General features: G+C 36.5%; 1 protein-coding gene across 2 annotated transcripts; it reads left to right on the top strand.

Moving 5' to 3' along the window:
* Nucleotides 1–244: 244 nt before the first annotated feature.
* RBM17 (RNA binding motif protein 17) lies at nucleotides 245–27106 on the top strand. Of its 2 annotated transcripts, none has more exons than XM_012731429.1 (12): nucleotides 245–361; nucleotides 6518–6658; nucleotides 12249–12365; nucleotides 14347–14513; nucleotides 15302–15399; nucleotides 18308–18364; nucleotides 19809–19950; nucleotides 22000–22181; nucleotides 23692–23765; nucleotides 25503–25601; nucleotides 26622–26694; nucleotides 26804–27106. In XM_012731429.1, exons 2-12 carry the CDS (start codon nucleotides 6536–6538, stop codon nucleotides 26905–26907), a joined length of 1236 nt encoding a protein of 411 aa, XP_012586883.1. In that variant the 5' UTR covers nucleotides 245–361; nucleotides 6518–6535; the 3' UTR covers nucleotides 26908–27106. The 2 variants fall into 2 exon arrangements, with proteins under 2 accessions (XP_012586883.1, XP_004691283.1); XM_004691226.2 differs by having other exon boundaries at nucleotides 22000–22151.
* The last annotated feature ends 768 nt before the right edge of the window (nucleotides 27107–27874 follow it).

The raw sequence follows: 27874 nt of genomic DNA on the forward strand, positions 1-27874 counted from the left end.
TTTTTCCACGGTTCTCCTTTTCACCAAGTTCTCCAAACATGCAGAAATTTCACGAACTTGAGCCGCTGCGACACCTTTTGGTGGAAGAGGAAGACGGCCGCTTAGGGGCGGTGCAGGGCGGTCCTCCTAGCAGCAGAGGGCGCTGTGTCCAGAAGTCTACAGAACGGGCTCAAGCTGCCCCCTCTCTGGGCCGCACGCGCGTCTGACTCTGCGCCGGCGCGCGCCCTGAGGCCTCAGCGTAAGGGTTGGCGCCGGCTGCGGGTCTGGCCCTCGCGGCTAAGCCGAGCGCGCCCAGCCCGCAGTCTCCGCGGCGCCTCGGCGGCCGCCGCGGCCCATGGGGAGAGTCGGTCGGGCGGGCCGGGTAAGTGGCGGCGGGAGCGGTCGGCTTGGCGGGGGAAAAGGGGCGAAGCCCCCCCGGGGCGGCGCTACACGCGAGGCCGCGACTTTAGGCCGCGTCGCGAGGGGCAGGAGGTCCGGGACCGACCCCCCGAGTCGCTGGTGCCCTCACCTCCCGGCGGCCCCCCACTGGGCCCCTCGCCGGAACCTTCGAGTTTCCTTTCTTTGCTTTGGATCATGAGATCCTCGGAGTTATCCTCTCTTCCCGTTTTCTCGTTGCCCGTGTGTTCCGTCTCCTGCTCTCGAGAATGTTTTTCCCTTCCTTCGGATGGCCTTGGTTTGAAAAAGTTGCTCGGTCTCGAGAGTCCCAGCTCCAGGCCTGGGTCACCTGTGGCCCAGCCTACTCGCGCCCCTTGGTGCCTGAGAGTAGAGGGAAGAAGCCGCGGAGCTGGGGCTGCAGACGTTGACATTTGTCAAAAATTGGGAATTACCCACCTCGGTGAAGGAAGACCTGACTTTGGGTCTTGTCTTTGTAAAGCGCTTTTGCCTCTGATGTCCAAACACCAAGCCCTTCTTTTGTCTGTTGTCCAGTCCGTATGTGATGAACAGTGGATGCAACATAAATACGATTCTGTTCCTACTCTCGGGGTTTCGTCTCTCGGGAAACAAGCATAAAAACCCGAATCTGAGTTGACTCAAGAGGGTGGGGAGTGAGTGGGGTGGCTAGAAAGACTTGCTGGAGGGGGTGATGCTTCTAAGTGAGTCTCAGAGGACTCGATGAGCCAAGTGGGAGAAAGGTTCCCTGCAGAGTAACTGAGTGGACAGAAGTAGCAGAGGTGAAGCATTGTCGTACATTCTGGAAACTAGGTAAAGCAGAGAACGTTTGAGGACAGAGGACAGTGTGTTCTCTGTAAGGTCAGGGAAGGAGACCCCTTGACTGTATTTAGTGTTAGAGCCAGGAGTATGGGTTGAAAGTGGAATTTTCTAGTTAAGGGCAAGATTCAGGTTGAAAATCATGGGACAGAGTGGTTATGCATTTTCAAATGTAGTTTTATTTAAAATGGATTTCTTTTTACCTGGCTTGTTTTAAATAACCTTCAGCGAGTCACCTTTCACGGCTTTCATAGTAGTCAGTAGTGACGACTGTTTACCTTTCCCACCTAAATTACCAGAGACTCTGGGGACTCGGTTTACAGTGCACTGTCTAACCTGTGGTATTTTGGTAATAGCGGAGGAAATACTAAACTTTCACAGGGTGGAGGGCTAGAGAAAATTTTTAATTAATTCTTTTAAATGCCATAAATATGATGAGGCTGATGACTTTATTTATATTTTGTTGTGACTTTCAAAATGCACACTTCTGTAATTCCCTTGTTCCTGTTTGTTTACACGTGGTGTGTTTTTAGGCTTCATTTGTACTTTAAGATACATGAAATCTATTTAGTGATTTCTTAAAAGTCTTTTCTTAGCGAGCCTTCTGTTACTTGATATCACAGTAGCTGGAAACTCAGACATCCACTCAGTATTTTGGTTGACTCAGTTACGCGTTGGCCATGTTATTCTCAAATTAGTTAGGATTAAAACTTGACCAAACCTACACATAGAATTGTACTTACAATAAATAATGTCCTTAAAAACAGATCTGCAAATCTTAGTGTTTCATAATAATGTAGTTTAAGTAAGTGCATTAATATTTTCCATCCATTCACCAATACACTTAGAAAATACAAAACACTTGTTCTAAGCCTGGTGCTCAGCTAGAGATACTAAGATGAAGACAACAGAACAACTCTTGTCTGTAAGGGGCTTAGGGTAGGTAAGAGACATGTGCCAATTTAGTATGCAACATAAATGTAAAAGTTGCTCAGATCCAAGTATTTCAGGAAAGCAAATTGAGGCTAACTAGTTATATGTGGGAGTAGTAGTTACCAAAATCTTAAAAGATGCACTTGAAAGATGAGTAGGTGGCATGCTTCTGGGAGATTTCTTCCATGTTCTTTTTCTGCCAGTTGCACATGCTTTAGAAAACTACTTTCCCAGCAGCTTATGTGGAATCTTGAAAAGCAACCTTCCTTTTGGTAGAACCACAAGCTATTGTGTTTCTCCTTAAGAAAAAGTTGGATGAATATGAAAGATGAACTTCTTTTTAAGAAGTAAACAGCTATCAGCTATTTTAAAGAAGTTGCAAAAATCAGTTTGTTTTTGTTTTGATCTGGCTTTTTATGACTTCTCTAAATGTTAGAAAGTGTTCATTTTTACTTCCTGGCACTGGACCTAGTGAAATAAATGTGTTAGATCATCTAAATAACATCTAGCATTAACTGGGTTAAGGTGCACCCTGGCAGTCTTAGCAATGCACTTGCTGCATTTCAGTGGTTTCACGGGATAATGAGTAAATACATCGTGGTATGTTCATAAATGCTTAAAATCCCTAAAATGAAAACATGCAAACCTTTTAAGGAACAGATGTGATAATGCTTTGTAAATAAAATTATACCAAGAGAGTAAAGCAGAATAAGAATGGGGTTGCTGCTCCCCTGTGACATTGGGAGAGCATGGTTCCAGGTCCTGTCTCTTGTTTTGGGTGATGAATTCACTGGTACTTGTAATGTTAGGATATTTATTTAAAAGCACACCATACTTATTGCATAGATGAGGAATTTACTGCTGCTGTAATTAATCCAATTTTGTGAATTTAAGGTTCAGTTAAAAATGAGAAAAACAAAAGCTCTTTAACATTGTGATGTTCAAAATGGATTTTTAAACTTGTGTTGTCAAAAATAGCAGATGTACTGGTAAGATGATAGCAGTGTCTTAATATTTTAAGTGCATTTTTTGAGGGTTTAAGAACAAACCTAGGAGCTTTAAATGAACATAAGATTTTTTGCCCATTAATGCTTTCTGGAGCTTGTAGAGCAAAGTAAATCAAATGTAATGGTGAACAAATCATTGTCAGTTTAGAAGTGAAATCGAATCTGAGGAAGTATGATTTACTAGCACCTTATTAATAAAACGATGAAATCTTTGTTAAGTATTGGATTCTCAAGTGGTAGGACTCTTAGTGCACTCAAAGTATGGTTTGGAAAAATATTTCTATTAGTTTACTCTTCAAGGTATGGAGGTGTAGTCGTATTAACTAACAGTAGTCTGTTAGCTCATTCCCTTACTTACTCCATGTTGCTTTCTCCCCTCCTTTTCACTTAGCTTTTTGATTGTGGTAAAATATGTGGAAGAGGGTCTTCCCTGGTGGTGCAACTGGTTAGGACGCAGCACTGCAAGCTAGCGCAGCCATTTCAGTGCAAGTTAAATCCCCAGCCCCGGAGGTGACCCACATGGTGGGCAGACCTACCCTGAGCTGCCCACTGCTCCCCTCAGCAGTGTACTTCATCAATCTGCTTGCTCTGCTGCCCACTCTGTCTCTGGTGAATCCTCTTAACGCCCATGCACCTCTTGCCATTTTAACCTTTTAAAAATGTATAGCACATTTACATTGTGCGCCCATCACCACCACCTATCCTCAATGTTTTACCTGCTTTTTAGCATTGTACAGACTTGAATACTGCTTAGTTTCACTGCTCATTCCTGTGCAGTGAATGAATGCATAGACTTTACTATAAATCTTTCAGCAAATGTTTTTTAAATGCCTGTTCTATTTTAGAAAATGGAAATGGACAAATGAATAAACTTTCTTATGTTCTCCTTCATAAGTTAGTGGGCATTTGGGTATCCTGTTGACTGATATATTTGTAAATAATTTCTTTGATCATTTTCTCAAGTTTTTTTATGAAGAAATATTTGGAGAGGTAATAATGGAGTTTGGTTTGAGTTACAAACAAATTTTCTAATTTATGTGTGTAATTTCCCACAAAGTTTTCCTTCTATGTGTGTTTTCCACAGCCATGTTAGTCTTCCCTTAACTTTACAGAAGAAAGACAAATCAAATGAATCCATAGTTTACTGGGCTTTGATTTGGTGATGAATTGAAGATTACATTAGATTAGATGAATGGCTTAGTCATTTGTGATGTAATTATTTTGAGAACCACAGTACTGATTTGGGCAGATAGCATCACTTCTTTGCTGTTGCTGGTTTTTGTTTTTGTTTTTGTTTTTGTTTTTGTTTTTGTTTTTGTTTTCAGATTAAATTTAAAACTTAGTGATTTACACATACTTACAAATTATGAATATTGAGTAGACTGGGAGAATTGTACCCCTGAAACTGTTCTGGAAGTGCTCTTCCTTCTGGCCAGTCTTTTTTAAGCCAGAAATTTCTGTAAAGGTGAGTTGGGAAGAGTTTATAAATAGAATATTGACTGTGTCGTAGGCCTGACTTTCCCATTCAGCTCTGGGTCACACACCTTGTCTGGGAATAGTACAGTGAACTCAACAAACTAGATCTAGGTTTTTGTAAGTATTTCAACCATACTTAGTTAAAAAATGGAGTTCATTACTTTTTCTTGATTAACCCTCAGTGACGAAAGCTGCTTGTGATAGGGCAGTGCCAAGTTTCTGAATAAAGCATTCACTTTAGTGGCACTGAAGAGAATGGCTGTTTCCCTTTTGGATGTACAGTGCTCTCTAGAAAAGTGTCCACACAGCCGTCAACTGAGAAGGTGAATTTTCACAGAAGCCCTCACCAAGAGGGCAACTGATACAGTCATTCTTCGGTGTTTAGGCAGTTGTTAGAGCACTCAACCACCAGTACTACTCCTGCTCTGCTTTTCTCACCCTGCTTCTGTGCTCCTTGGGGCCCTTTCATTCAGAAACAGCAGCTTTTTGAAAAATTTTAGGTTAAATGTTAAGGATTCAAATATTAAGGAATGGAAGAAACTGTGAAAAACAGCTTAAGTTCAGTGGGTTGTAGGCTTCTAGAGAAGTGCTCTGTTCAAAATCCGGACAGCTACTCTCTGGAAAGAACGTTGGTATCCACCCCTGTCACCTCACCCAAGTTCAACCAAGATGTTGTATTAGACAAATCTTAGAATACTGGTCAGAGAAGGGTGGAGAAATAAGCATCTCTGAGTCAGAGGGAAATGGAAGGATTAAATATTTCCCTCGTCTGTGTCACCTTCTCTACCTGAAACACATCTCAGGCTAGACAATATTTTGTATGATACTTTTCTGTGGTAAAATGCTGTCTGGGCCTGGGAACAACTTGGAATGCCCCTATAATTTGGAAGCTAACTGAGAAAGGTATTTATTTGCAATTTAGGGACATCAGTCAAACTTTTTTTTTTCTCTTCGGGTCTGAAAACAAGAATTTTTTTTTTTTTTTGAGAAGTGGGACATATTGTGGGTCTCAAAACATTTTTGATTTCTTTAAAGGTAGCAGGAAAGATTTGTGAGTGGGCGTGGAGCTACACTAACAGGGTTTGAAAGGGCCTTCCTACTGAGACAGTGGGCAGATGCAACACATGAAGTCCAGTACTCCGTCTGTGAACAGTGCTAAGCTTTAATGGTAGCTATGGCAGATTACTGCATTTAACACTCAGCCTGGCCTGATGAGACTAAGTTTTAGCAAGTATTGTTTTTCTTGTTGGCTTGTATTCCATAGAGGTATTATGTATTGAATATTTACGTGTATATTGTTGATGATCTCTTTGTCATCAGTGTCATTAAACATTACAAACTTCTGTGTAGTGGAATAAGAGGAACCCACAGTATTTAAAATCTAAACCTTCTGTTCTTCCCTTCAACAATCATAATTGAAGAAAATACAACATCTTGTGACATCATTCCTCCCCCCCCCACACACACACACACTGGGAGATATTTAAACTTTTTAAGAGGGTTGCTTATTGTACTAAATTGACCTGATAATTGATGCTTTTGTAAAACTTCTCCTTTTTGCTATTCAGACAAATTGTATTTTTTTTGGATATAAGTAATTAATAATTCTTGGATCTAGAACTTCTATCTTATGTGATATATGCTGTAGAACAGAACAGTGTCACTCACAAAATAATTCTAGAGGTTTATTTTTAAAATAAATATATGGATTTAATTTCATGCACCAGACGGAACGCTGATTGGTGACATCAGGCGTCTTGGTGTCTGTTGCTGAAGGTTTCAGAATGACATGAGCTCTTCAAATATCCTTAACACGATTTTGAGTATTTTAACAGGAAAGGATTAAAATCTGTGCTTTGCATTCTTTAAATCCTACCCCCTTTGCCTTTCAGCACTAAACTGAAAAGAAGATGTCCCTGTATGATGACCTGGGAGTGGAGACCAGTGACTCAAAAACAGAGGGCTGGTCCAAAAATTTCAAACTATTGCAATCTCAGCTCCAGGTGAAGAAAGCAGCTCTCACTCAGGCAAAGGTAAGTTAAGCGCAGACTGTGAAAGCAAAATTCTGCAGAGTAGTGAACCTCATTAAGATGAAGAATAATTTAGTTTGAGTTAAACGAATCAAATCTCTTTATGATGAGTCCTTCATTTAAAAACATAAGTCACTTTACAGTTTAATATTCACATTATGATTGCATTCAACTAGAACCAGTTAGGTAGGCCATTTGAATAACTATTAACATTTGAGTTAATCATGACACATTTATTGGCATGGCCGTCATTTTTCACATGGATCCAGCTTTTTTTTTTTTTTTAATTAATTTATTTGTTTTAAATCATTTATTCATTTGTGCATTTTTTCATCTCAGTTGTAATCCCTGTTGTAATTCCCACCACCAATTCACCCATGTGCCATCACCATAGTCCTGTGTACTCTTCCTGCCCCAGTTTTGATCCTATTCTCCTCTCCACCCCCTAGAATGTCTCTGGTTTATAGTTGTTTGTTGTTTTCTTTTATATTGCAAATTTTTTTCTGATGGGCCAGCTTTTTTGTAAAGAAAATATAGGAATGTTTTGTTTTTTAGTCTTCATCTGTTTTATACAGGTGATTGTTCTTGTTGTATAAAAATACTGTGCTATCATGGGTGATTTGGTGATGGGAAGCCCACAGGGATTACAATTGAGATGAAAAAAATGTACAAAATGATGTAAAAATGAACTATTACATTATACACACACACACACACACATATATATAAATACTGGCTATATTATATCCATGCGTCCTAACATGTGTTTATTATATCTTTTCCATTTTAAGTTACTTATTACTAATTGAATGTTTTCAATATTAGTAGAGATAAAATTCCCTAGATATTTTAGTTGTATAACTCAGTTTTATATCAACTCTTATGTGCCAAAATATTCCAGTTATGCTGTCTTGAAATGAATTATCTAATATCAGTGTATTACTGGATTCGTATTAAGATATAGTCACTGTACACATGTCTTCCAGTGCATTTCCCTGGTTTCCCATTTTAAAATATAAGCCATCACATATATGGTATTTTTTACTACTAAGAAATTAAGATAAAAATAAAACATTGCGGCCCTCCCAGGTGGCAACTGGGTTAAAATACAGCACTAAGAAGCTAAAGCCACTTCAGTATGAGTTTGATCCCCACCCCAGAGATTACCCACATGGCATGGCAGACCTCTTCTCACCCACCCACTGCTCCCCTCAGCAGTATACTTCTTCAATTGGCCTGTTCTGCTCCCCACTCTGTCTCTGGTAAATCACCACCCTTGCATCTCTAGCCTGTACCCCAGTTCTGTATGCATAAATAACTAAATCTAAAAAAGTAAAACATTGCTCAAAATTTTGTAACTCTGCTTCAGTCAATTTATTTAAAATCTGAGAGTTCCCAAATGTTGTCATAATTCTCATCTCCTTTAAGGGAGAAATATAGCACTTTCCAAACACATTTCCTTAACCCTAGCAGGCTAACATGGGTAACAGGTCTAAAAGAGAATTCATGACTTATATTTTAAGGCACTGGGGTTGTTTTTATTTTTAGTCTGATATTTATAAGTGAACTTACTTAGTAAAATGGTTTGTGCCCAAGGGGGGAAAAAAAAAAAGATATAGTCGCTATACAGTCACCTCTGTTGTAGAGCATATTATCAATAGTATCATTAAATAGGGGTCTGCTGTGTATCAGAAGAGGCTCTGAGTAGAAAGAATGAAAAGGAAAAGACTATGGTCATTTGCTTCCATTCATTCTTGTGAGTAAAACTATTTCTGGGATTTGGAATGAAGAACAGCAATATTCTCAACTTCCAGCTGTATAGTATTTTTCAAGCTTCATTATTTTGAAAAGTGACTAAAAACTTGGTTTAAATGCTGCTTCTACAGCTGTATTTCTGATGTTCTGGTAAGTTCTGGTTCTGGGCATTTTAGGGAGTGTTCTACTGACTTATTGTAGATGATTTGGGAGCAGGACTTTGATGAACAAAACCGCCAATAATTGGCAATCTATTATAATGTATATGCATTGAGGGCTCAGATTGGTTGTGAATGTGTCAGGTGCATGGAGATAGTTGTTTTTGTTCCTGTACATGTTGAATTATTAGCAGCACCTTTATTATAACCATATGTAGAAGATTAAAAATTAGTTTTGATATTTGATATTAAAAGCTTACTCTCAAGTATTTTTAGGAATAAGGTGGTGTTTGCTTATTATTCGAAGGGTCCTTAAGTTTTTTAGAGTGCATCCCTAGTGAAGGCTGCATGTCTCTAAGTGAAATAAATACTGGTTGTGGGGAGCATTTTTTGGTGTAGAAGTCACAGGTATATATATAGAGCATATAAACAGATGGTATATCTGTGGAATTAAAGTTTCATGAGTGGGAAAAATGTATTAGGTTCTTTGGGGGTTGGAGGCAATTATGAAAAAAGAGGTGTAGAAAAACTGTTTAGAGATAGGTACAAAAATATTTGCTGATAAAATAATTCTATTTCTAGGTCTTACTTTAAAATAATCCAGTTTGGTTTGGGGGAAATAGGAATATACATGAAACAAACTGGCCATAAGTTTTATAGTTGTTGAAACTGGAGATTCAAAAATTCAGTAATCCTTAATTTTATGTTTAAATTTTTCCATAATTTTTTTTTACAGTTCTAATTCTTTGTCCTTTGTTCTTTACTACATTACCAGAAACCTAGAAGCTCATTTGACTGATCTATAGAAGGTCTTTAGGATTAGGATACCTGCAGATAAAACAACATTGTCTTAAAACTTAAATTTGTTCTGTCAGTTCTATTGATTGGGATTTTTATCTTTTTTAAATTTATCAACAGATTTAAATTTTTTGATGCCCCACATGGAAGATTAACAAAACAAGGCTTCTTCCTTTTAATTTAGCTTTTTAAAATTTGAATATTTTAATCTTTGTATCATGTAATTTTTGCTTTACATATAATAAGGTGCACAAATTAGTTTTTGTAATCTACCAATAATATTTTCATGTATTTGCTTTTGAATGCCTAGCTAGTCCTCTTGTAAAATGACTGGTTCAGACAAACAATACTTAACTCAATTTGTGGACATTGTTAATTCAGTGGAAGATATTAAAAATAGAAAGTCAAAAGTCAGTATATGGGAGACACATTTAAAATTGTTTGGAATACTTCTTGTTAGCAGTTTAAAAATTACCATTTTCATTGGTTATGTGCAGCCAATTTTTTAACCATTAAATAATTTGTTCCTTTCTGCCCAGTGTGTTCCTGCTTGACCAGTGCACATTTATAACGGTGTGTTAAAAGCAGTTCCTACAAAATACAACTAAAAAAGTTGATTCTTCCAAAAATATTTCTTTTTAAAGATTTATTTATTTGTGCATACAGAACTGGGGTATAGGCCAGAGATGCGGAGGGACAAAGTGGGGAGCAGAACAGGCAGATTGACGAAGTACACTGCTGAGGGGAGCAGCAGGCAGGTCAGGAGAGGTCTGCCGCACCATGTGGTCATCACTTCCGGGGCAGGCGTGAATCGAACTCATGCGGAAGTGGCTCTAGCTTCTCAGTGCAGTGTTTTTACCCGCTGTGCCACCAGGGAGGGCCATCCAAAAATATTTTTTATAAGTCAAATATTGGTAGATTACATACTAATTTCCATAATTATTTATTCACATGAAAAGTAGTTAGATGATGTCTAGCAAGGAATGCTGGGCTTAGTTAAAGTTTAACACATACATCTTCAATATCTGCTTCTGTCTTTTATTTATGCTTATTTTTGTTTTACTTCATATTTGTTTCAGCTACAAGCAAATCTCTTGAGATTTTGAAGATTTAAATAAGCATTTGAAATTATTTCTGTTAACTTTCTAACATGTTTTAAGATTGACATTTAGGATTAGTGCAGTAAATTCTAAGTTAACATTGTCAGTAGGTTCTTGGACATGTAACTTTAAACAAGATGACATAGCAAAAGTAGGTTTCCTTAAATAGCATCATTTTGAGAATGTAGGCTGGCATTGTTTCTGTTCTTATGAACATAATGAAATGATTTGAGTACAGCAATACTCAAGACTATGGTATTCTGACTTCTGAAGGGAAGCAACCTTTAGGCTGTTTAATTAACTAATTATGTAGAGCACTAAGTTGACCCTAACCACATCTGTAAAGGTATTTGATAGAGAAAAATTTAACTACAGCTGAAGAAAGAGTTAGTCTCATTTTTATCTCTATTTTTAAAATGACTACTGAATTTTAAAAAATAATAGGAAATATTATTTTGGTAATTTCCCCTTTGCCATTGTTTTATAAACTTTGATAGTAGCTGTATGAGTTGCATATTTGATTATATTTTGTTTGGTTAAATTTATTAATTCTTAAATTCAATTGAGGTGATGGCTAATTTTGAGCTTTTTGTAGTGGTAACAATGAAAATTTATAAGACTATAAATTGCAAAAGAGAGAATTTAAGCCTGTGCAACAGAAGATCCAATGGTCACCACCACACCCGTGTGATTGAGTTTAACATTATTAAATAGACAGCTTGACTTACATGCCTGCTGGGAAAATGCAGAATAAGCACATCACCTTGCTTTTGCCAAAAAGCATCACCCTGATCTAACCTAGCCTTTAATTTAACTTACAGGAATTACAGGGCACGGAATAGTAAGTGAAACTAGACCACCAAGGAAGTTATCAGATCAAGAATATGCAGCATTTTATCAAAAGTGTCAGAGGGAAAAGGGATGACAGTGGTGGGGGTGGGGTGGCTTTTCCTAAATAAAGAGATTTAAAGACCAAAGTCATTGTGGGAACTTCTGTAGGTTCCTGTGCGCCGCTCCCCCCCCCCCCCAATAAAACAAAAACCGATAAACAGCTTTTCAAATGACATTTTGGGGGACAGCTTGGAAAATCTGAATATGAATTTGGTAAGAAATGATACAGAGGAATTACTGTTTCTGTAAGGTGTGATAATATTAAATTGTGGTTCTGTTAGAGAATGGCTGAAGTTTTAAGATATTAAGAATAAAGGGTTGTGGAATTTCCAGCTTTAAAATGGTTCAAGAAATACAGGTGAAGGGTTAAAGCAACACAGTGAAATATTTACAGTGTTTGATGGTATGAGATCATTGTTCTCTCTTAAAAGTTGCTTTCTATAGGGTCATAATTAAAGGAGTTAGGTAAATTTTATACCCTAATGGAAGGAAAAAAATCCCTAATCCTTAAATATCCTTTGCCCAGGAGATAAAAACATACCTACTCCTTGTGAAAGAGACACACAAGTCAAAGTATCATACCATAGTCTATTCTCCTGTGGTCAAGGAAAGATTTGTCTTAGTTATTTCTCATGAAAAAAATTTTTTAAATAACCAAGCTTATTTTGAACCTTTTATTTAAAAATGAAGGAAATTTGTGAGATTTTTTTAAACTAAAAAAACTAGTATATAGTTATGATAAATATAGGAGCAAAAGTTGTTCAAAGTTACAATTTTCTCATAACCTGAAGGTTTTGTTACAGTAACCACAAAGCAGACAACTTTGTTGCAAATAGTATAAATTTTAATCTGAAACCTTGGTATGCCTTTCTTGTTTTCTAATGATTTTAGAGCCAGAGGACAAAACAAAGTACAGTCCTTGCCCCAGTAATTGACCTCAAGAGAGGTGGTTCTTCAGATGACCGGCAGATTGTGGACACCCCGCCACATGTAGCAGCCGGCCTCAAGGTGAGCCCCACCCAATCCTCTGCAAGCTATTCTGCTTTCTTACTTGAAATGGGTGTCACTTTGAATACATACTGTCTTCAGTGGCCCTTACAATCTAAACAATACCATTTTCAATTTAATTTTCACTTTTGTTTTATCCAGTTTAAAACATTCATACAGAAAAATCAGAAACTGAAACTATGCTAAATGAAAAACAAATGTCCTTTTCTATCTTTCACATTAGAAACTTTGTATTTTATAATAGCTCTCCATTCTGTGTCTCCTCTCCTCTCTTCACTAACCTGCTTTTCTCACTTAATATATTGTGCCTTTCCAAATGTGTCACAAAATATAGAGCCCCCTGATCATGTTAATGATTTCATACTACTGCTTTGTATGATTCTGCTATGCTTCAATTCACTTAAGGCTGGATATATGAGTGGTTTACAGTTTTACTTGTCATGAAGTATGTAAGCATTTAACTGTTTTTAGTTGGACTAATATTTGAAAGGAGTTAAACGAAAACTCTTAACTTTTAGCTTTTATGGTCCCAGTGATTTTACATATACTAAGAAATAAATGGGACATGGTAGCTCTGAGTAAGTGAGAAAAAAATGCAGATCTGGAAAAGAATAACTAAAAATCATAGTTAGAACTATGCATAATGAAAGACAAATGAATTTAACTTGACCTAGTGTTAAAATTACACCTGTCATTATGTGTGTGCTTCTGCAAATAGTATTCAAATAAACAGTAAGGTCACAGTGGTTTACATAATAGGTCCCAGTGTAAGAGCTGCAATCCCTGTAGATTTGGGATGTGTCACTTTCTGAGTTTATGGGTGTATTTGCTAACTTGGAAGCAATCCAAAGCCCCTTGCCCTTGGGATTTTTAAGGAGATTCCCTCACATAAAGTTGGTGTATTAACGCTTATTTCCAGCCCTTCTCCCTTTTCTAGAAAAGTGGGGAACAGTAAGGACTGAAACCTTACTCGTTACTTTGTCTTCCTGGTGACCAACCCCTACTGAGTGTCCATCTAGAAAACTACCCAGAATCTTCTCAAGAGAACAAAAGATGATTTTTAGTGCTCTTTATCATTTAGGAAATCATAAGAATTTTAGAAAAGCTTCTGGCAGGGACAGTGTCAAAGATAAATATTAGAACGGAGATGTTCCTAGTGCTCCTAGGATTTCAGGAGCTTAAGGCCAGGAACCAGGAAGAGACTTACTATCTCACAACCAAGAAAACAAAGTGGAAAAGAGAAAAAGAAAAAAATTGTGGAAGTTTAGAAAAGTTAGCTCATGCAGTGAATCAAGGCTTATCACCATGTATAGATGAACAGCCAACTTAACTTGATATCATCATTTCTAATCTCATATCTTCCAGTAGTTTGTGCTCTGTCTGCCTTTTATTTTTCTCATTTCTTTGTTAAGGCTATCTCTTGTTTGTGAAAATTGATGACAGTGAGAAGGGTACTAGCATCCAACTTTGGAAGAGCCTGAAATGTAGTTTCTGGGAAGGGCTGTGTATACCAGAGGGTTTCTAGAAGCCCAAAAGGTTTTTTCTTTTTCTTTCCCCTTCCCTTTCGGCTCAATATAGTATATCTCCATGTATTCAGAATGTAAAGATATTCCTTTAAATGACAGCAAGAATGATTGTATTGTTCATGACCTGTTTTTGTTTTCTTTTTATATAATTTTTATATAGTCCATGCTTACTATAAATAATCAAATGTATTGCTGGAATTCCAGGAAAATATGTGATGTTGAACTAAGAGGTGAAATTCTTTGTCATGGTACTGCTCCAGCCTATGTAGGTTTGTAGCCTTGTGCAACAAGTAAACCTTTTGGGTATTTGTATCCTCATCTACAAAACAGGAAGGGGGCACATGACTACTATCTGCAAGACCCCTTTTAACCCTTGCATTCTTTGACCTTAATTCTGTGAGTAGAATTCTAAAACATGAGAGTAACATTTACTTTGGCCTTTTTACCTTCCACAGGATCCTGTTCCCAGTGGATTTTCTGCAGGAGAAGTTTTGATTCCCTTAGCTGATGAATATGATCCTATGTTTCCTAATGATTATGAGAAAGTAGTGAAGCGCCAAAGAGAGGAGCGACAGAGACAGCGGGAGCTGGAAAGACAAAAAGAAATAGAAGAGAGAGAAAAGTATGTCTTCATTTGGATTTGGGAATATGTTGTTTGAAACACTTATTAGAATATTAATCAACTGTAGTGTTATCTTAAGACTGAAGTTAGTTGTCATGGTTGATCTGAGCAATTAGCAGAAGGATACAAGTTATTTTTTTAATAGTTATATTTCCAGTATGGACACAAACCATTTCATGTGTGATTGCAGGAAACCTGAAGTTTACATTTTGGATCAAGTGTTAGAAAAGTCATTTAGGTACCTAACATTAAATAATATTGGTAGTTTAGTTTTTTTCCTCCTCATGCTATGTTTGTGTTAGAATTTTAATTATTTAAATACTTAAAATGTTATTCGTTACTGTCTTGAGCTAGATGAATTTACAAAGATAGCAAACAAGCTTTTATTTGAATATGTTAAGTATTTAGTAATAGTTAGAAAATAATTTACTGTTTCACTTATTGAATCATTTCATGAAGTTGAGGCATGTTCTAAAGAAGCAAATTACTTTGCTGCTATTACTTAGATAGGTTTTAAAGTTGTAAAAGATAAAAAATTAGAAGAACCTTTCCTTGCTCTTACACTTGTGTACCTATTACATTTGCTTACTATACTTTTTGGATTTTTCTCATACTTTGTTATTTTAGAGTTTTAACTGTTTTTTGTAATCCTCTCCCCCCAAACAATCAGCTTAATATAAAGGCAAACAAGTTAGGTATTTCTTAGCCAAGAGAAAGCCAAGGTGATATCCTTGGTGTCATAACTCTAAATTGGTTTGTCGTGAATAGTTAATTTTCTGTTATTTCAGGAGGCGTAAAGACAGACATGAAGCTAGCGGGTTTTCAAGGCGACCAGATCCAGATTCTGATGAAGATGAAGATTATGAACGAGAAAGGAGAAAAAGAAGTAAGGCGTGAATAGAAACCTTATGTTCAAATATGATGCAATTGTACTATTTGTAATTTATATTTAATTTTATAAATAATTCAATTGATACTGATTTGGATAATTTTTTCTTCTGGAATGCCAGGATTTCATAAGTGCCTGACTGTTTTAATTTACATTGTGTTTTCACATGTATTGTCTTCTAAGCTTCTTAATTCCTTTCTCACATTTATTTATTGAATTCTTTGAACATACCTTAAAATACATATACCTGCTTTTCTACGCTCTCAGCTCAGTCACGTATTCTCTGTATCCAGATGCATATCTATTATGCATTGAATTAGAGTCAAGGCACACTTTTCCAAAATACTTGTTACTAACATGTCTGAATCTTAGGAAATCATATAACTTCCTGAAATACTGGTTTCTTTTCATTGTCATAGGAGAATGGGGAGACAATAATTTGAAATAGGTACTTCATAAAGCTTTAAAATGTGAGCAGAATTACAATGTAGCAATCACTACATAGCAGTATTTATTCCTGAGTGAATGGAATGCTGCTTATTTTAGCTTTGTGCTTTGATTGTTGACGCTTCCTTGATTTGATTGACTGATTCGGTTGACAGATTGAGATTTTGAAAGAGAAATTTAAATCCTCTACTTGTCTATTAAATCCAGACACTGTGCTAAGCACTTTCATTGATGATCTCCTTTACACCTCACAATAATTTGAGAAGATCTGTGATTATCCCCATTTTCAGAGTGAGAAATCTAAGACACAGAGGCAATACAAGCTTTGTATATAACCACAGTGTTGCATGACAGGAATACGTTCTGAGAATTGGGTCCTTTGACCATTTTATTGTTACAACAATGCCATAGAGCATGCTTATACAGACGTAGGTGGTATGACCTTGCCTATGTCTGTAGAGACCACTGTCGTGTTTGTAGTCCCATCTATAATGTTAGGTGGCATGTGAATGTACATTGTGTTCCTCTTCTCCCAGATCTTGATTTGCCTGAAAATTTCCTAATAATGTAATGATCTCCAACCTGAGACATATGAATAGTGTTAAAATGCTGGAGTATATTTCTACTTACATGACTATAATGTAACTGTGACTGGCCATTTGGCAAGCCTGGTCTTCCCCAAGTGTCAGCCAAGGCTGACTGATGTTTAATCAGTTTTAAAATCCTAATTGAGTTGGAAAGGAGCAAGCAAATCTACAGTTATTTAGAATTCTTAATGTTTGAATGCAAGTGTGAATAAAAGTAATTTTGATACCTAGTATATATTGAGCACTGTCGAGCACTGCATTTTTTCCAGTTAATAGTAGAATTAACATTTATCAAGTACACTCTGTGTGTCAGGCTTAATGTTGAACATTTTATACCGTTCATCTTGTTATTCAACAAATATTTAGTTGTTATTAATTTCTTTCAGAATCCAGTATAATGATTGACTATTTGTTGGTCTCATCTTTCCAGCTTATAGATTGACCCTTATTGTAAAAAAAGGTCTATTCTAAGAACATTTATTTTTTTTCTGAATGTTAGCAGGAGTTATCTAATAGAAAAGTTGTGACATTATATCCATTATGTGTATTACTATTAACAGGTGTTTCCTGTTTAACCTGATAAGTAGTAAACTTCTAGAATTCACCTTGGGTTTTTTCATACTGACCTTATTGAAGCTAATCTACTTTTCAGAATGAATAATCACTTAGATCTTAGTGGCAAGGTTAAAATATAATAGGTATAGCAAAAGAAGATATGGGAAGTTTTTGTTCGGGTTATTTCTCTTTAAGTGGGTCTAGTCCAGCCTGTTAATAACTACGCAAATGCTGCATCTTCAGAGGTGTTTCATCTGAAACACTTTATGCTATCTAGTGTTGTTTTATAATCAGTTTCTTTAAATTTACATTTTATTATTTTGATAGTTCCATTGATGCTTAAGTTATAATGCATATGTTAGGGCTTATACCTAATGAAAAACTTATGTTCTCCATTCATATTTTCCCTCCTGGTGTCAGAAAGCAAATATAATCTATTTTGCTTCATTTGTATACACCAAATGAAATATGAACAAATATGAGCATAAAATAGATTCTTCAGGAGCTACAAATACCAAATAGGTGTTTTGTTTTTGTTTTTTTTTTTAAAGATTTTATTTATTTATTCATACAGAACTGGGGTACAGGCCAGAGATGCGGAGGGTGAGAGGATTCACCAGAGACAGAGCAGGGAGCAGAACAGGCAGATCGACGAAGTACACTGCTGAGGGGAGCAGCGGGCGGGTCAGGAGAGGTCTGCCACGCCATGTGGTCGCCTCCGGGGCAGGCGGGGATCGAACTCATGCGGAAGTGGCTTTAGTTTCTCAGTGTAGTGCTTTAAACCGCTGCGCCACCAGGGAGGGCCCCCAAATAGGTGTTTTAAGTCTAGTGGTTTCACCCTAGGAAGGAGTAATGTCTTGCGAGTGGAAGCTTTGCCATCACAAGTAGCTGAAGTTTATTCATCTCTTCCAGTTGATTCTCCTTTGATCATTTTATCACCTGAAAAATGGTTTTTTAAGCCTAAATGAGATAATGTATATGATAGTGCCTGGTACGTTACATGTTCTCAATAAACAGTTATATTACTGTTTTTTGAGGAACTGAGTTGCCACCTTTTGTCTTAAAATTCATTTATTAATACCCTCTGGGACTCTTGAATGCCTGCTATGAAAAATATTTTGACTGAGATTTGCCAGTTTTTTACATTTATAATTTTAGAATTCCTTAGATGCTAGCTGAAAGAAGTAGCAGCCTTTTTACTTTTCCTTACTTTCTTGGGGTAGGAGGTAGGTATGATGCAACAGATGGCACAGTCCTTGGGTGTCTAGGTCTGAAACGTTTCTCTCCTTTAATCAGTGGGATTTATGTTTTTACAGGTATGGGCGGAGCTGCCATCGCACCTCCTACTTCTCTTGTAGAGAAAGACAAAGAATGTACGTAGTCCTGCTTCTTCCCTTTTTTATTCTGGTACAATCTTTAACACAGTTGTGGGGCATATTAGCTTGAAACAGGTAGGTTCCTGGGTATAAAGGGAAATGGCCTGAAAAAGCCCTTTCCAGGCTCTGACCTAAGGGAACTTGTGGGTACTCAGGACTGTCACTATCCTTTATACTTTGAGAAGTTTTTATGCCAGACTCTGTGTAATTAATTTTTTAAAAGTAACTTTTGATCTCTTCAACATTTTGTATTTGAAGTTAGACTTCAAATAATGGCTTAATTAATAATTTTGTATTTCATGGTATAAATGCGGTTCAATTCATGACCTTCCAGCAGGTGGCAGTACCTGCCTTGATTTAAATTTTTTGGCATTTGGGTCTTATCACACATACTTTCTACACTTACTTACATTGCCAAAGCATGGCCTCCCATAATTTCTTTTCCCAGTATTATAGAATTTTGGGGTTGGAACTAGACTTTGAATACTACCTAGTGCATTTTCCCCTCCTCTGAGTTGAACCATAACTAAACTATCCAAAGAATAATCCTCTGTAGTACTTTTAGTACTGTTTCAAAGAAGGTAATTTTTTTTTTAATGTCTGAATTTTTAAAAAAGATTTATTTATGCATCAGGGACTGGGGGACAGGCCATAGTTGTGGGAGGTTGAGAGGATGCACCAGAGACAGAGTGGAGAGCAGAACAGGCAGATCGACTGAAATGCACTGCTGAGGGGAGCAGTGGGCGGGTCAGAAGAGGTCTGCTGATCTATGTAGGTCAGTCACCTCCCTGGCGGGCGATCCAACTCATTGTTGCAGTGTCTGCAGACAGCCTCAAAGTGCGGTGCCTTATTTAACATGTTGTACCATCAGGGAGGACCCAAAGAAGGTAGCTCAAAAAACATAAGTACCTGAATAAATCATAAATTCCAGCTGAAACCAGTTTGTTGGCATTGGACCCAAGCATCTGGATCTTCATGAAGAATCCTCATTGACCTTAATATGAGCTGTAGTCAGAAATCAACTGCTCTGAAGATGGTCCTTAACTTCAAGGACCTGCAGGAGACCGTAAACTTAAGAGTCTTATGTCAGATACACAGATGTAAGGGGATCAAAAGAGAGTTTGATTGGAATATATAGAAAAAATTTAGAAATTCAGGAAAATCTTTGTCATTTAAAACTATCAAGGGACTATTTCAGTAAGATATAAGGAAGGAATGTGAGGAGGTATAAATATCAGGAGGAAAGCTAGAATTAGAATTAGTATTTTGAGTTATTTTTAAAGTCATCTAAATAAAGGTTGTAAAGATTTTGTTTTTCTCTGTATGGTAAATCAAAAATGTTACTTAAATTATTCAAGGTAACTGATTTGTATAAATACAGTTCAGAATGTTTTTTTTTTTTGTGGTAATTTGGTTAAACCTGTTTTGTTTTATTCACCAGTACCCCGAGATTTTCCTTATGAAGAGGATTCAAGACCTCGCTCACAGTCTTCCAAAGCTGCTATCCCTCCCCCTGTATATGAGGAACCAGACAGACCCAGATCTCCTACTGGGCCAGGCAACTCCTTCCTTGCCAACATGGGGTAAGGGTTCCTAGTGCAAGCAAGCGTGAGAAAGATGAAGATTTTCCAGCCCTTTCAGTGGATGCAGCTTGTTTGAAAATGAGAGTATTCCCAGATTTCTAGGGAGATACTGATGTATTCAGTCACATGAAGTCCTTGAGGTGTTGATGAGGTCCAATTATGAGGAGGGTGCTCAAGATTGATGTTTTGTACAAAACATATAAAACCCACTGCTAAAATTTTAAAAGATTTAGGTGATTAATACTATATTCTTTAACAGTTATATTTTCATTATATTTACAACTACAGTAGTTCATGTGAATTAGAGCTGACTTGAGCTGCTTCCAAAGGGTGTATGGCACTTTTTTTTTTAAACATTTTAAACAGTGGGATTTCCTTTTCATTATTTTAAGATATGTATATATATATATATATATATATGTAGAACTGGGGGTACAGGCCATAGGTGAGGGGTTAAGAGGATTTACCAGAGACAGAGTGGGGAGCAGAATGGGCAGATGTACTGAAACACACTGTTGTAGGGAGCAGCAGGTAGGTCAGGAGAGGTCTGCCTCACAACTTTGGTCACCTCCCTGGCTGGGAATAGAACTCCGCTGCAATGGCTGCAGGTAGCTTCAGTAGTGCTGAGCTTTAACCAGTTGTGCCTCCAGAAGGGGCCCACGTTGGCACTTTTTCCTTCTAGATAAAAGTCATTTGCCTTAAGGTCATGGTTCTTTACATTTAGCCTGAAAACTAATCATCATGACCCTAATTAGGAATTGGTTTGCTGGCATATAAAAATCAGTTTTAAGGTTAACTGGCAGGTAAGTCTAGTGAATTTTTTTTTAACCCAAATTGGATCTGGCTTTCATTTTGATTAAGAGAATACTTCATGTTTACTGTATCCCTCTGATGCTACAAGGGGCTATGAAAAGCAACAGCATTTTTCTAAGATATTTATTATGGTGTGTCCTTTAAAAGAAATGCCAAGAGTATAATAATCACACCGATCTGCCCTTACATGTGTGCATATGCATTGGTCTTAGAGCCCTGGGATAGGTGCTGGGATTTATATAGTATAAGGGAATTTTGAGTTTCTGACCTTGGTATCAGTCTGTTAGACCTGCACTGCACTACTAGCCATGGTGGTTATTAAATTAATTTTAAATGAATACGTGTAGTTTCTCAGTCATGCTAATCTCAGATACTTAATAATTACAAAGGTTGGCAGCTACCATAATAGGCAATGCAGAAAGAACATTTCAGTCATCACATTTCTATCATCTGCCCAAGAGGATTGCTAGAGGGTGGACAGATAGAAGCTTTTTTTGTTCTTAGTAATGATAAAAATTAATATTTTGCTAAATCTCCATTTAAGCAAAAATTTAAAGTTTTGTTGTGTGAGCCTTATGTAACAGTGGTCACTGGGAGGCACTCTCGAAACCTGTGAGCATTCTCCACTTTGAAAATCATCATGGTATTAAAGAAAGAATGTTGGACTAAGAATCAAGAGTTACAGGTTCTAGTTTCATTTCCACCATTATCACATACAGAAATAATTTCAAAATACACTGTTGTATTTTGTTCCTTGTCCTTCTTACGCTAACCAGCTAATCTGGGCCTCAGTTTCTTAACCTGTTAAATAGATGACCTTTAGCAGTTCATTCATTTATAAAATCTTTGGAAACTAGGGGAATGCAATCATTTTCATTATATGAAACTTTTTTTGGGGGGGGGAACAAACACTTTAAAATGTGGTTGTAAGCAGTATAGCATTGCAGACACTGGAACACAGAGGTCTATTGTTTTCCAACAGGGATACTGGGGAGATTTTGTTGTTTCTCTACCTCAGAGGTAGCCTTAGTATATCCAGGATTTCTTTAGATTTTTCTATTTCTTTCATTCTAATTACTTCTGTCCAATTAGACTGTTAATTATATCTGACTTCATGGAGTCCTTGCGGAATTTACACTCCTTTCCAGTAGGAGAGTGTTGGGGTGCAAAACTCAGTTGATGCTCTTGCTGATAACTTCAAGTACAAAGGTATCTTTCTCTCTTTACTCTTCCCAGTGGCACAGTTGCGCATAAAATCATGCAGAAATACGGCTTCCGGGAAGGCCAGGGTCTTGGGAAGCATGAGCAAGGGCTGAGCACAGCATTGTCAGTAGAAAAGACAAGCAAGAGAGGAGGCAAGATTATTGTGGGCGACGCCACTGAGAAAGGTGGGTCTCCCCCACGACCAGGGTTTCCAGGTATCATTGTATTTTTTAATTTTCTTATTTATTGATTGCTTTGTGAAATGTAATACTAATTTGTAATTTATTTTCTAAGATGCATAGTTGGTGTTTTGTGCTTATTTGGTTATTATAATCCCTGTTCTGTGGTGAGAGCATGTTGAAATGAATCAAATGTATCTTAGCATTTTATGAGGAGACTAGTCCATTTTGAGTCACCTTTGGCTTTACTCCTTTTTCCAAAGAAACAACAAACTTTTCTGGCAGCTGTGTCAATGTACAGCTTTAGAAAGCAGCTGGCCTGACAGGCTAGTAGCAAAAACAAGTAATTGCCCTGTTTGTTGGAATAGCTGAAGTTAATCAATGGCAGTCTAATTAACTGCTTACTACTGGGTAGTGAACTTGGCCACTGCTCAAGCCAAGGCACTCACCTCTACCAGTTGTGATCATTATACTCTGTAAGCCCTTTAGCAAGGGAACTAAGTAAATTTTGCAAGTAATCATGGAAGCAAAACCTTCCAGAAGTTGCTGGTAAAAACTATATCACAGCAAATCAGATGCTTTCATCACAGATAAGGCTGCAGTTTTCTCATAGAGTAATTGACTAGATGCTAAAGGTGACACCAGGTTGTAAATTATTGAACAACTTGGAGGGGCACCAACCCCTTTGCAGTCTGAAAATCCATGTATAACTTTGTGAAAAACTTTACTATAAATAACCTGCCATTAACTGGAAGCCTTACCAACAACATAAACATGTGATTAACATATTTTATATGCTACATGTTTTATATGCTGTAGCTTGCAATAAATAAAGATTTACTTAAAACAATCGTAAGGGTTACACAGAATAATGAAACAATAAGGAAGAGAATGTATTTACAGTATTTTACTGTATTTTATCTATACTGTAAGTTTACATTTTATTTTCGAGATGAATCATCTGTCAGTGCCTTCATAAATATTGTCATATGACACAAACCACTATAGGTAGTGGTTTGTATATCTGTTACCAACACTGGATATCAAAAATGAAAAGATAATGTAAAAAGGGAATTTGTATTTATTAAGAAGTTTAACCATTTATGCATTGATAATGAAGTAGTAATATGATTGCTTTATGGTAGCCTCCTGTTAATTGTTGAGATGGCTTCACAGTAATGTAGCCTATATACTGAAATTTCTGTGGCTTGTATGGTATTGTAGTCATTAGATTTGTGTTAATTTTTAATGTTAGTAAACAGTAGAAGAGATGAGTATCTACATATCTTATGCATTTGTGATTATCTAAGTTTTTCAGTATTTCTAGTCCATGCAGTTTGAGTTTTTTAAAATCATGCTAAATCTCAAAAAAAAAAATTTGACTCTTGTTAAAAATATCCTCATTTAAGTGGTTTCATTCAGTTTCAGTGCATGTGATTCAAGAATCAGCTATAATAGGGATTGTTACTGAAATTATTGTAGCTTAGATTCACACTTCTTTTCAGTGCTCTGAGGCATCTAAATCTGATGATACATTTTCCTGCAGATGCATCCAAGAAGTCAGATTCAAATCCATTAACTGAAATACTTAAGTGTCCTACTAAAGTGGTCCTACTAAGGGTAAGAAACAAAAGGAAGAAACCTGTTTCCCGATTTGATTTTTTTTTTCAGGTGACATTGATTTACAACAGTGTATATATTTCAGGTGTTCAGCTTCTCACTCTGCCATCTGTATATACCACTCCATATCTGTCACCAGAGGTTCAGTTTTCATTCACCACCATTAACTGAATCCTTCTATTGGTTCAGCCTACTTCCACCCTTTTTGCCCTCTAGTTGCCACCGTTCTGTCGTCAAAATCTAATTACCTTCCTTATGTTGTTTGCTTAGATTCTTTATCTTCCACATACGAATGAAACCATGTAGAATTTGTCTTTCTCTGTCTTATTTTAATCTCTTCAAGTTCCATCTTTGTTACTGCAAATAGGGTGACTTCATTGTTTTTATAGTTGAGTTATACAGCTTTTTATACATGCTGCATCTTTATCCATTCTTCTGTCCATGGGCTTTTAGATTATTTCTGTGCAGTTGTGAGTAACATAGAGTTATATCCTTTCACGTTAGTGATCTTTGTATTCTTTGGATAAACACTAGGAGTTGCTGGATCATGTAGTTTCCAGTTTTCTTGAGGAACCTCCATACTGATTTCCATAGTGACTGTGCCAATTTATGTTCCCACCAGCAGTGTATTAATGGTTCTCTTTTCTCCCCATCCTTCCCAACACTTGTTGCTTTCTTACTTTTTAAATAATCTTTGTAACAGGTACGAGATGATAGTTCATGTGGCTTTGGTTTTTGCTTTTTCCTAATGATAAGCAAAAAACATCTTTTCTTAGTGTTTTGTCACAATTGTCTTTGATGAAATATCTATTAAGATCCTCTGCCCATTTTTGAAGCAGCTTGTTTTGTTGTTCAGTTGTATGAATTCATATACTTTGACTTTTAACAAACCCTTGTGTCTGATACATGATTTGCAAAAGCCTCCCATTCACATGGTTGTCTTTTTATTTTTTAACAAAGATTTCCTTCATTTTGTGTGGAAATTTTTTAGTTTTGTGTTGTTCCTTTTGTTTTTGATTGGTGTGCATTGTAGAGAAGTCCACAAAGATGTTGTGCAGGCTAATGTAAAAAAGCTTATATAGCACCTATTTCCTTCCAGATATTTTGTGATTTCAAGTTTTATATTCAAATCTTTAATCCATTTTGAATTAATTTTTGCATATGGTATGAAGTAGTATCTCCTGTCCTTTTGCATGTAGTTGCCCAGTTTTCTCAGCACCATTTATTAAATAGACTTTTATTCTCTGTATGTGCTTGGCTTTTTGTCATGAGTTGTTCATATGCATTTAAGTTTTTTTCTGAGCTCTCTGTTCTGTTGATTGGTGTGTCTATTTTTATTACAATACCATACTGTTTTGGTTGCTGTAGCTTTGTCTTGAGTTTGCTACCTCCATTTCTCTGCCCTCCTCCCAGTATTGTTTTTACTGTTGAAGGTCTTTGTGATTAAAATTTTACTATTGAATGTAGTACTGAAGACTACTGTGAGTAATTACTATAAAATATTTGAAATTACCATAAATGTAGCTTAACTTACATGCTTTAATGCTTGATCCTCTTATATATACAAAACTGAGTATCTGTTTTTTCCTGTTTTTTGAAACAATACCAACTTTTAGCTACTGTGGGGATATGAAGATTTTCATTGTGTCACATATGATTAAGAACATTTGCTATTGTGAAGTAAAGTAATTTCAGTATTTGTACTTGATACTTGAATTTATTTATTTTTGTTTTTAGAACATGGTTGGTGCAGGAGAAGTAGATGAAGATTTGGAAGTTGAAACCAAGGAAGAATGTGAAAAATATGGCAAAGTTGGAAAATGTGTGATATTTGAAGTAAGAGGTTTTCTTTTAATGTTTATAAACCCAAGTTGTAATTAACAGATTACATACGTTTTCTACAGAGACAGGGCATGCTGTAAGTTACATATTGCCCTATTGCAGAAGATGACACATGTTGAGTAGTTGTATTTCTGTCACTCATTCAAAGCTATTTTAAATATGTAGATGTATTTGGTTAAACAAATATATTCCATTTTATGATTGAGGTTTAATTTAGTGCTCAATAATTTAGAGTTCTCAATAATTTAGTTTTTCAGAAGCCTTTGGTTTCATTTATTTGGCAAGTGTGTATTTAATGCTTCCCACATACTCAACATACATAAATAGCAGTTGGGATACAGGAAATGTCTCTGTTTTAGTGAAGAGAACAAAAAAAAAAGCTTAACAGTAAAAAACAGAGGATATTCAGTTACTAGACTGAACAGTATTGACTTAAAGTACTGGGTTTGAGAAAGGCTTAGATCAACAAAAGAAAAAGTGAAAACTGGGTGAGCAGTAGCAAGTGTGACCTGAGCTTTGAAATGAGTGGATAGGATTTGAATAGGATTAAGAAGGTATTCAGATTAGGTCACAGCTTCTGGGAGACCGAGGAAGGCTGCACAGTGATTGGTTGGCAGTGTTGGGAATAAGCTGCAGACATGCTTATCCACATTGAATGGGGCCGTATAATATGAGAGACCAAATACAAGGTTTATCTTAAACTACTTGCACTTTGGCTTTTCTTCTGTATATCATGTTGCTGTATGGTAACCACATAATTCTGCATGATTATTTGTTTACATGTCAGTCACAAAGGGCTGCTGAAGGACTGCCTTGCTTGGTTGTGTATTCCTGGTCCCTAACACAGTGCTGTCAAAAACAGACCTCTGACAAATTTGTGGTGGCAAATGAATTATACTTATTTCTTGGGTATTTGACTACTTGTGTATGATGGTAAATGGAATGCTTGCTTTGATAAACTCATTCATTGCTATCGCAGATGATAACTTTCCCTATTCTTTCATTTTTTTCCAGATTCCTGGTGCCCCTGATGATGAAGCAGTACGAATATTTTTAGAATTTGAGAGGGTTGAATCAGCAATTAAAGGTAAGTCATAACAGCTAAATATAGAGGAAAAAAAGTTGAATTTGTGGTCCTTAAGTATTATAATTAAAACAGAATAACTATATTTACTATCTTTTTGTTTGCCTTTTAGCTGTTGTTGATCTGAATGGAAGGTATTTTGGTGGACGGGTGGTAAAAGCATGTTTCTACAATTTGGATAAATTCAGGGTCTTGGATTTGGCAGAACAAGTTTGATTTTAAGACCCAGAACACAAGTCACCTCCCGTGATCCTTAAATGAACTGCAAGCTGAGCAAAGAAGAAAAAGCGTGGCTGTTGGGTACAGAGATTCTTGGAAAGACTTCTAAGATATATGTTGATTGATCCCTTTTTTATTTTGTGGTTTTTTAATATAGTATAAAAATCCTTTAAAAAAAAAATTGTGTGCCTCTCTGGTTGTTTCTCTTTTTTATCATCACTCTTGAGTTGATTGCATTTTTGCTTGGAATTCATAATTCAGTGAAACAGCATTTCTTGCACTAGAAAATTTTAGAACTTCAGTTGTATTAAGTTATCCTTTGCTTTTTTTTTTTTTTATTCCTTTTAATAAAGCCTACAAGTTACTTAACTGTAGCTTCCTAAATTCTAAAAATAAAGTATCACTTTGGCAGTCTGCCAAAAATGTCTGCTTTCTCTAACAGAGAAATTATTATTGATACCAGTCATAGAAAAAACTCTTTACGACCTAAATTAAGGTTGAAGAATTATGAACCTACCATGACCTGTTTGAATGAAGCATTTTTGGTAAAATGCAGACTATAGGGCTTATGATGGTTTTAAGGGTATGTAGGTATAGAAATCATGAATCTAGCATTTGTTTTCTGAGATTCAAGCATAGTCTTTAGATCAGAAATGACAAGTTAATTCAAAGCTTTGCAGTATGTTGTAAATGTGTGCCCAGTTACATTTTGAAAATGATGATTCCTTGGGAGTCTCATTTCTACTAGCAAAATTTGCAATAGTGTTAGTTCTCATAAATCATTTTAAATGTCTAATAATTCTGGAATTGTGGAAAATTGTCCCACTGAAGTACAGTGGTATTTGTGGCTTAAAAATTTTTAGAAGGACCACAAAAAACAATATACTGAGTTTCATTATCAGAACAGGAAGTATTTCCAGAATATACTTGTGCCTGTGTTCTGTTCTTTGCTTGCCAGAATATT

This window comes from Condylura cristata, unplaced genomic scaffold (genome assembly GCF_000260355.1).
Source record: "Condylura cristata isolate star-nosed mole 26May11 unplaced genomic scaffold, ConCri1.0 scaffold00030, whole genome shotgun sequence".
In the NCBI taxonomy this organism is placed as follows: Eukaryota; Metazoa; Chordata; class Mammalia; order Eulipotyphla; family Talpidae; genus Condylura; species Condylura cristata.

Bases quoted from the DNA above. Each gene is read 5' to 3' on its own strand.
- RBM17 (XM_012731429.1), top strand. From the start codon at position 6,536: ATGTCCCTGTATGATGACCTGGGAGTGGAGACCAGTGACTCAAAAACA. The intron at 23,766-25,502 runs GTAAGAAACAAA...TTTTGTTTTTAG, and splicing joins CTAAAGTGGTCCTACTAAGG to AACATGGTTGGTGCAGGAGA. The intron at 26,695-26,803 runs GTAAGTCATAAC...TTTGCCTTTTAG, and splicing joins GGTTGAATCAGCAATTAAAG to CTGTTGTTGATCTGAATGGA.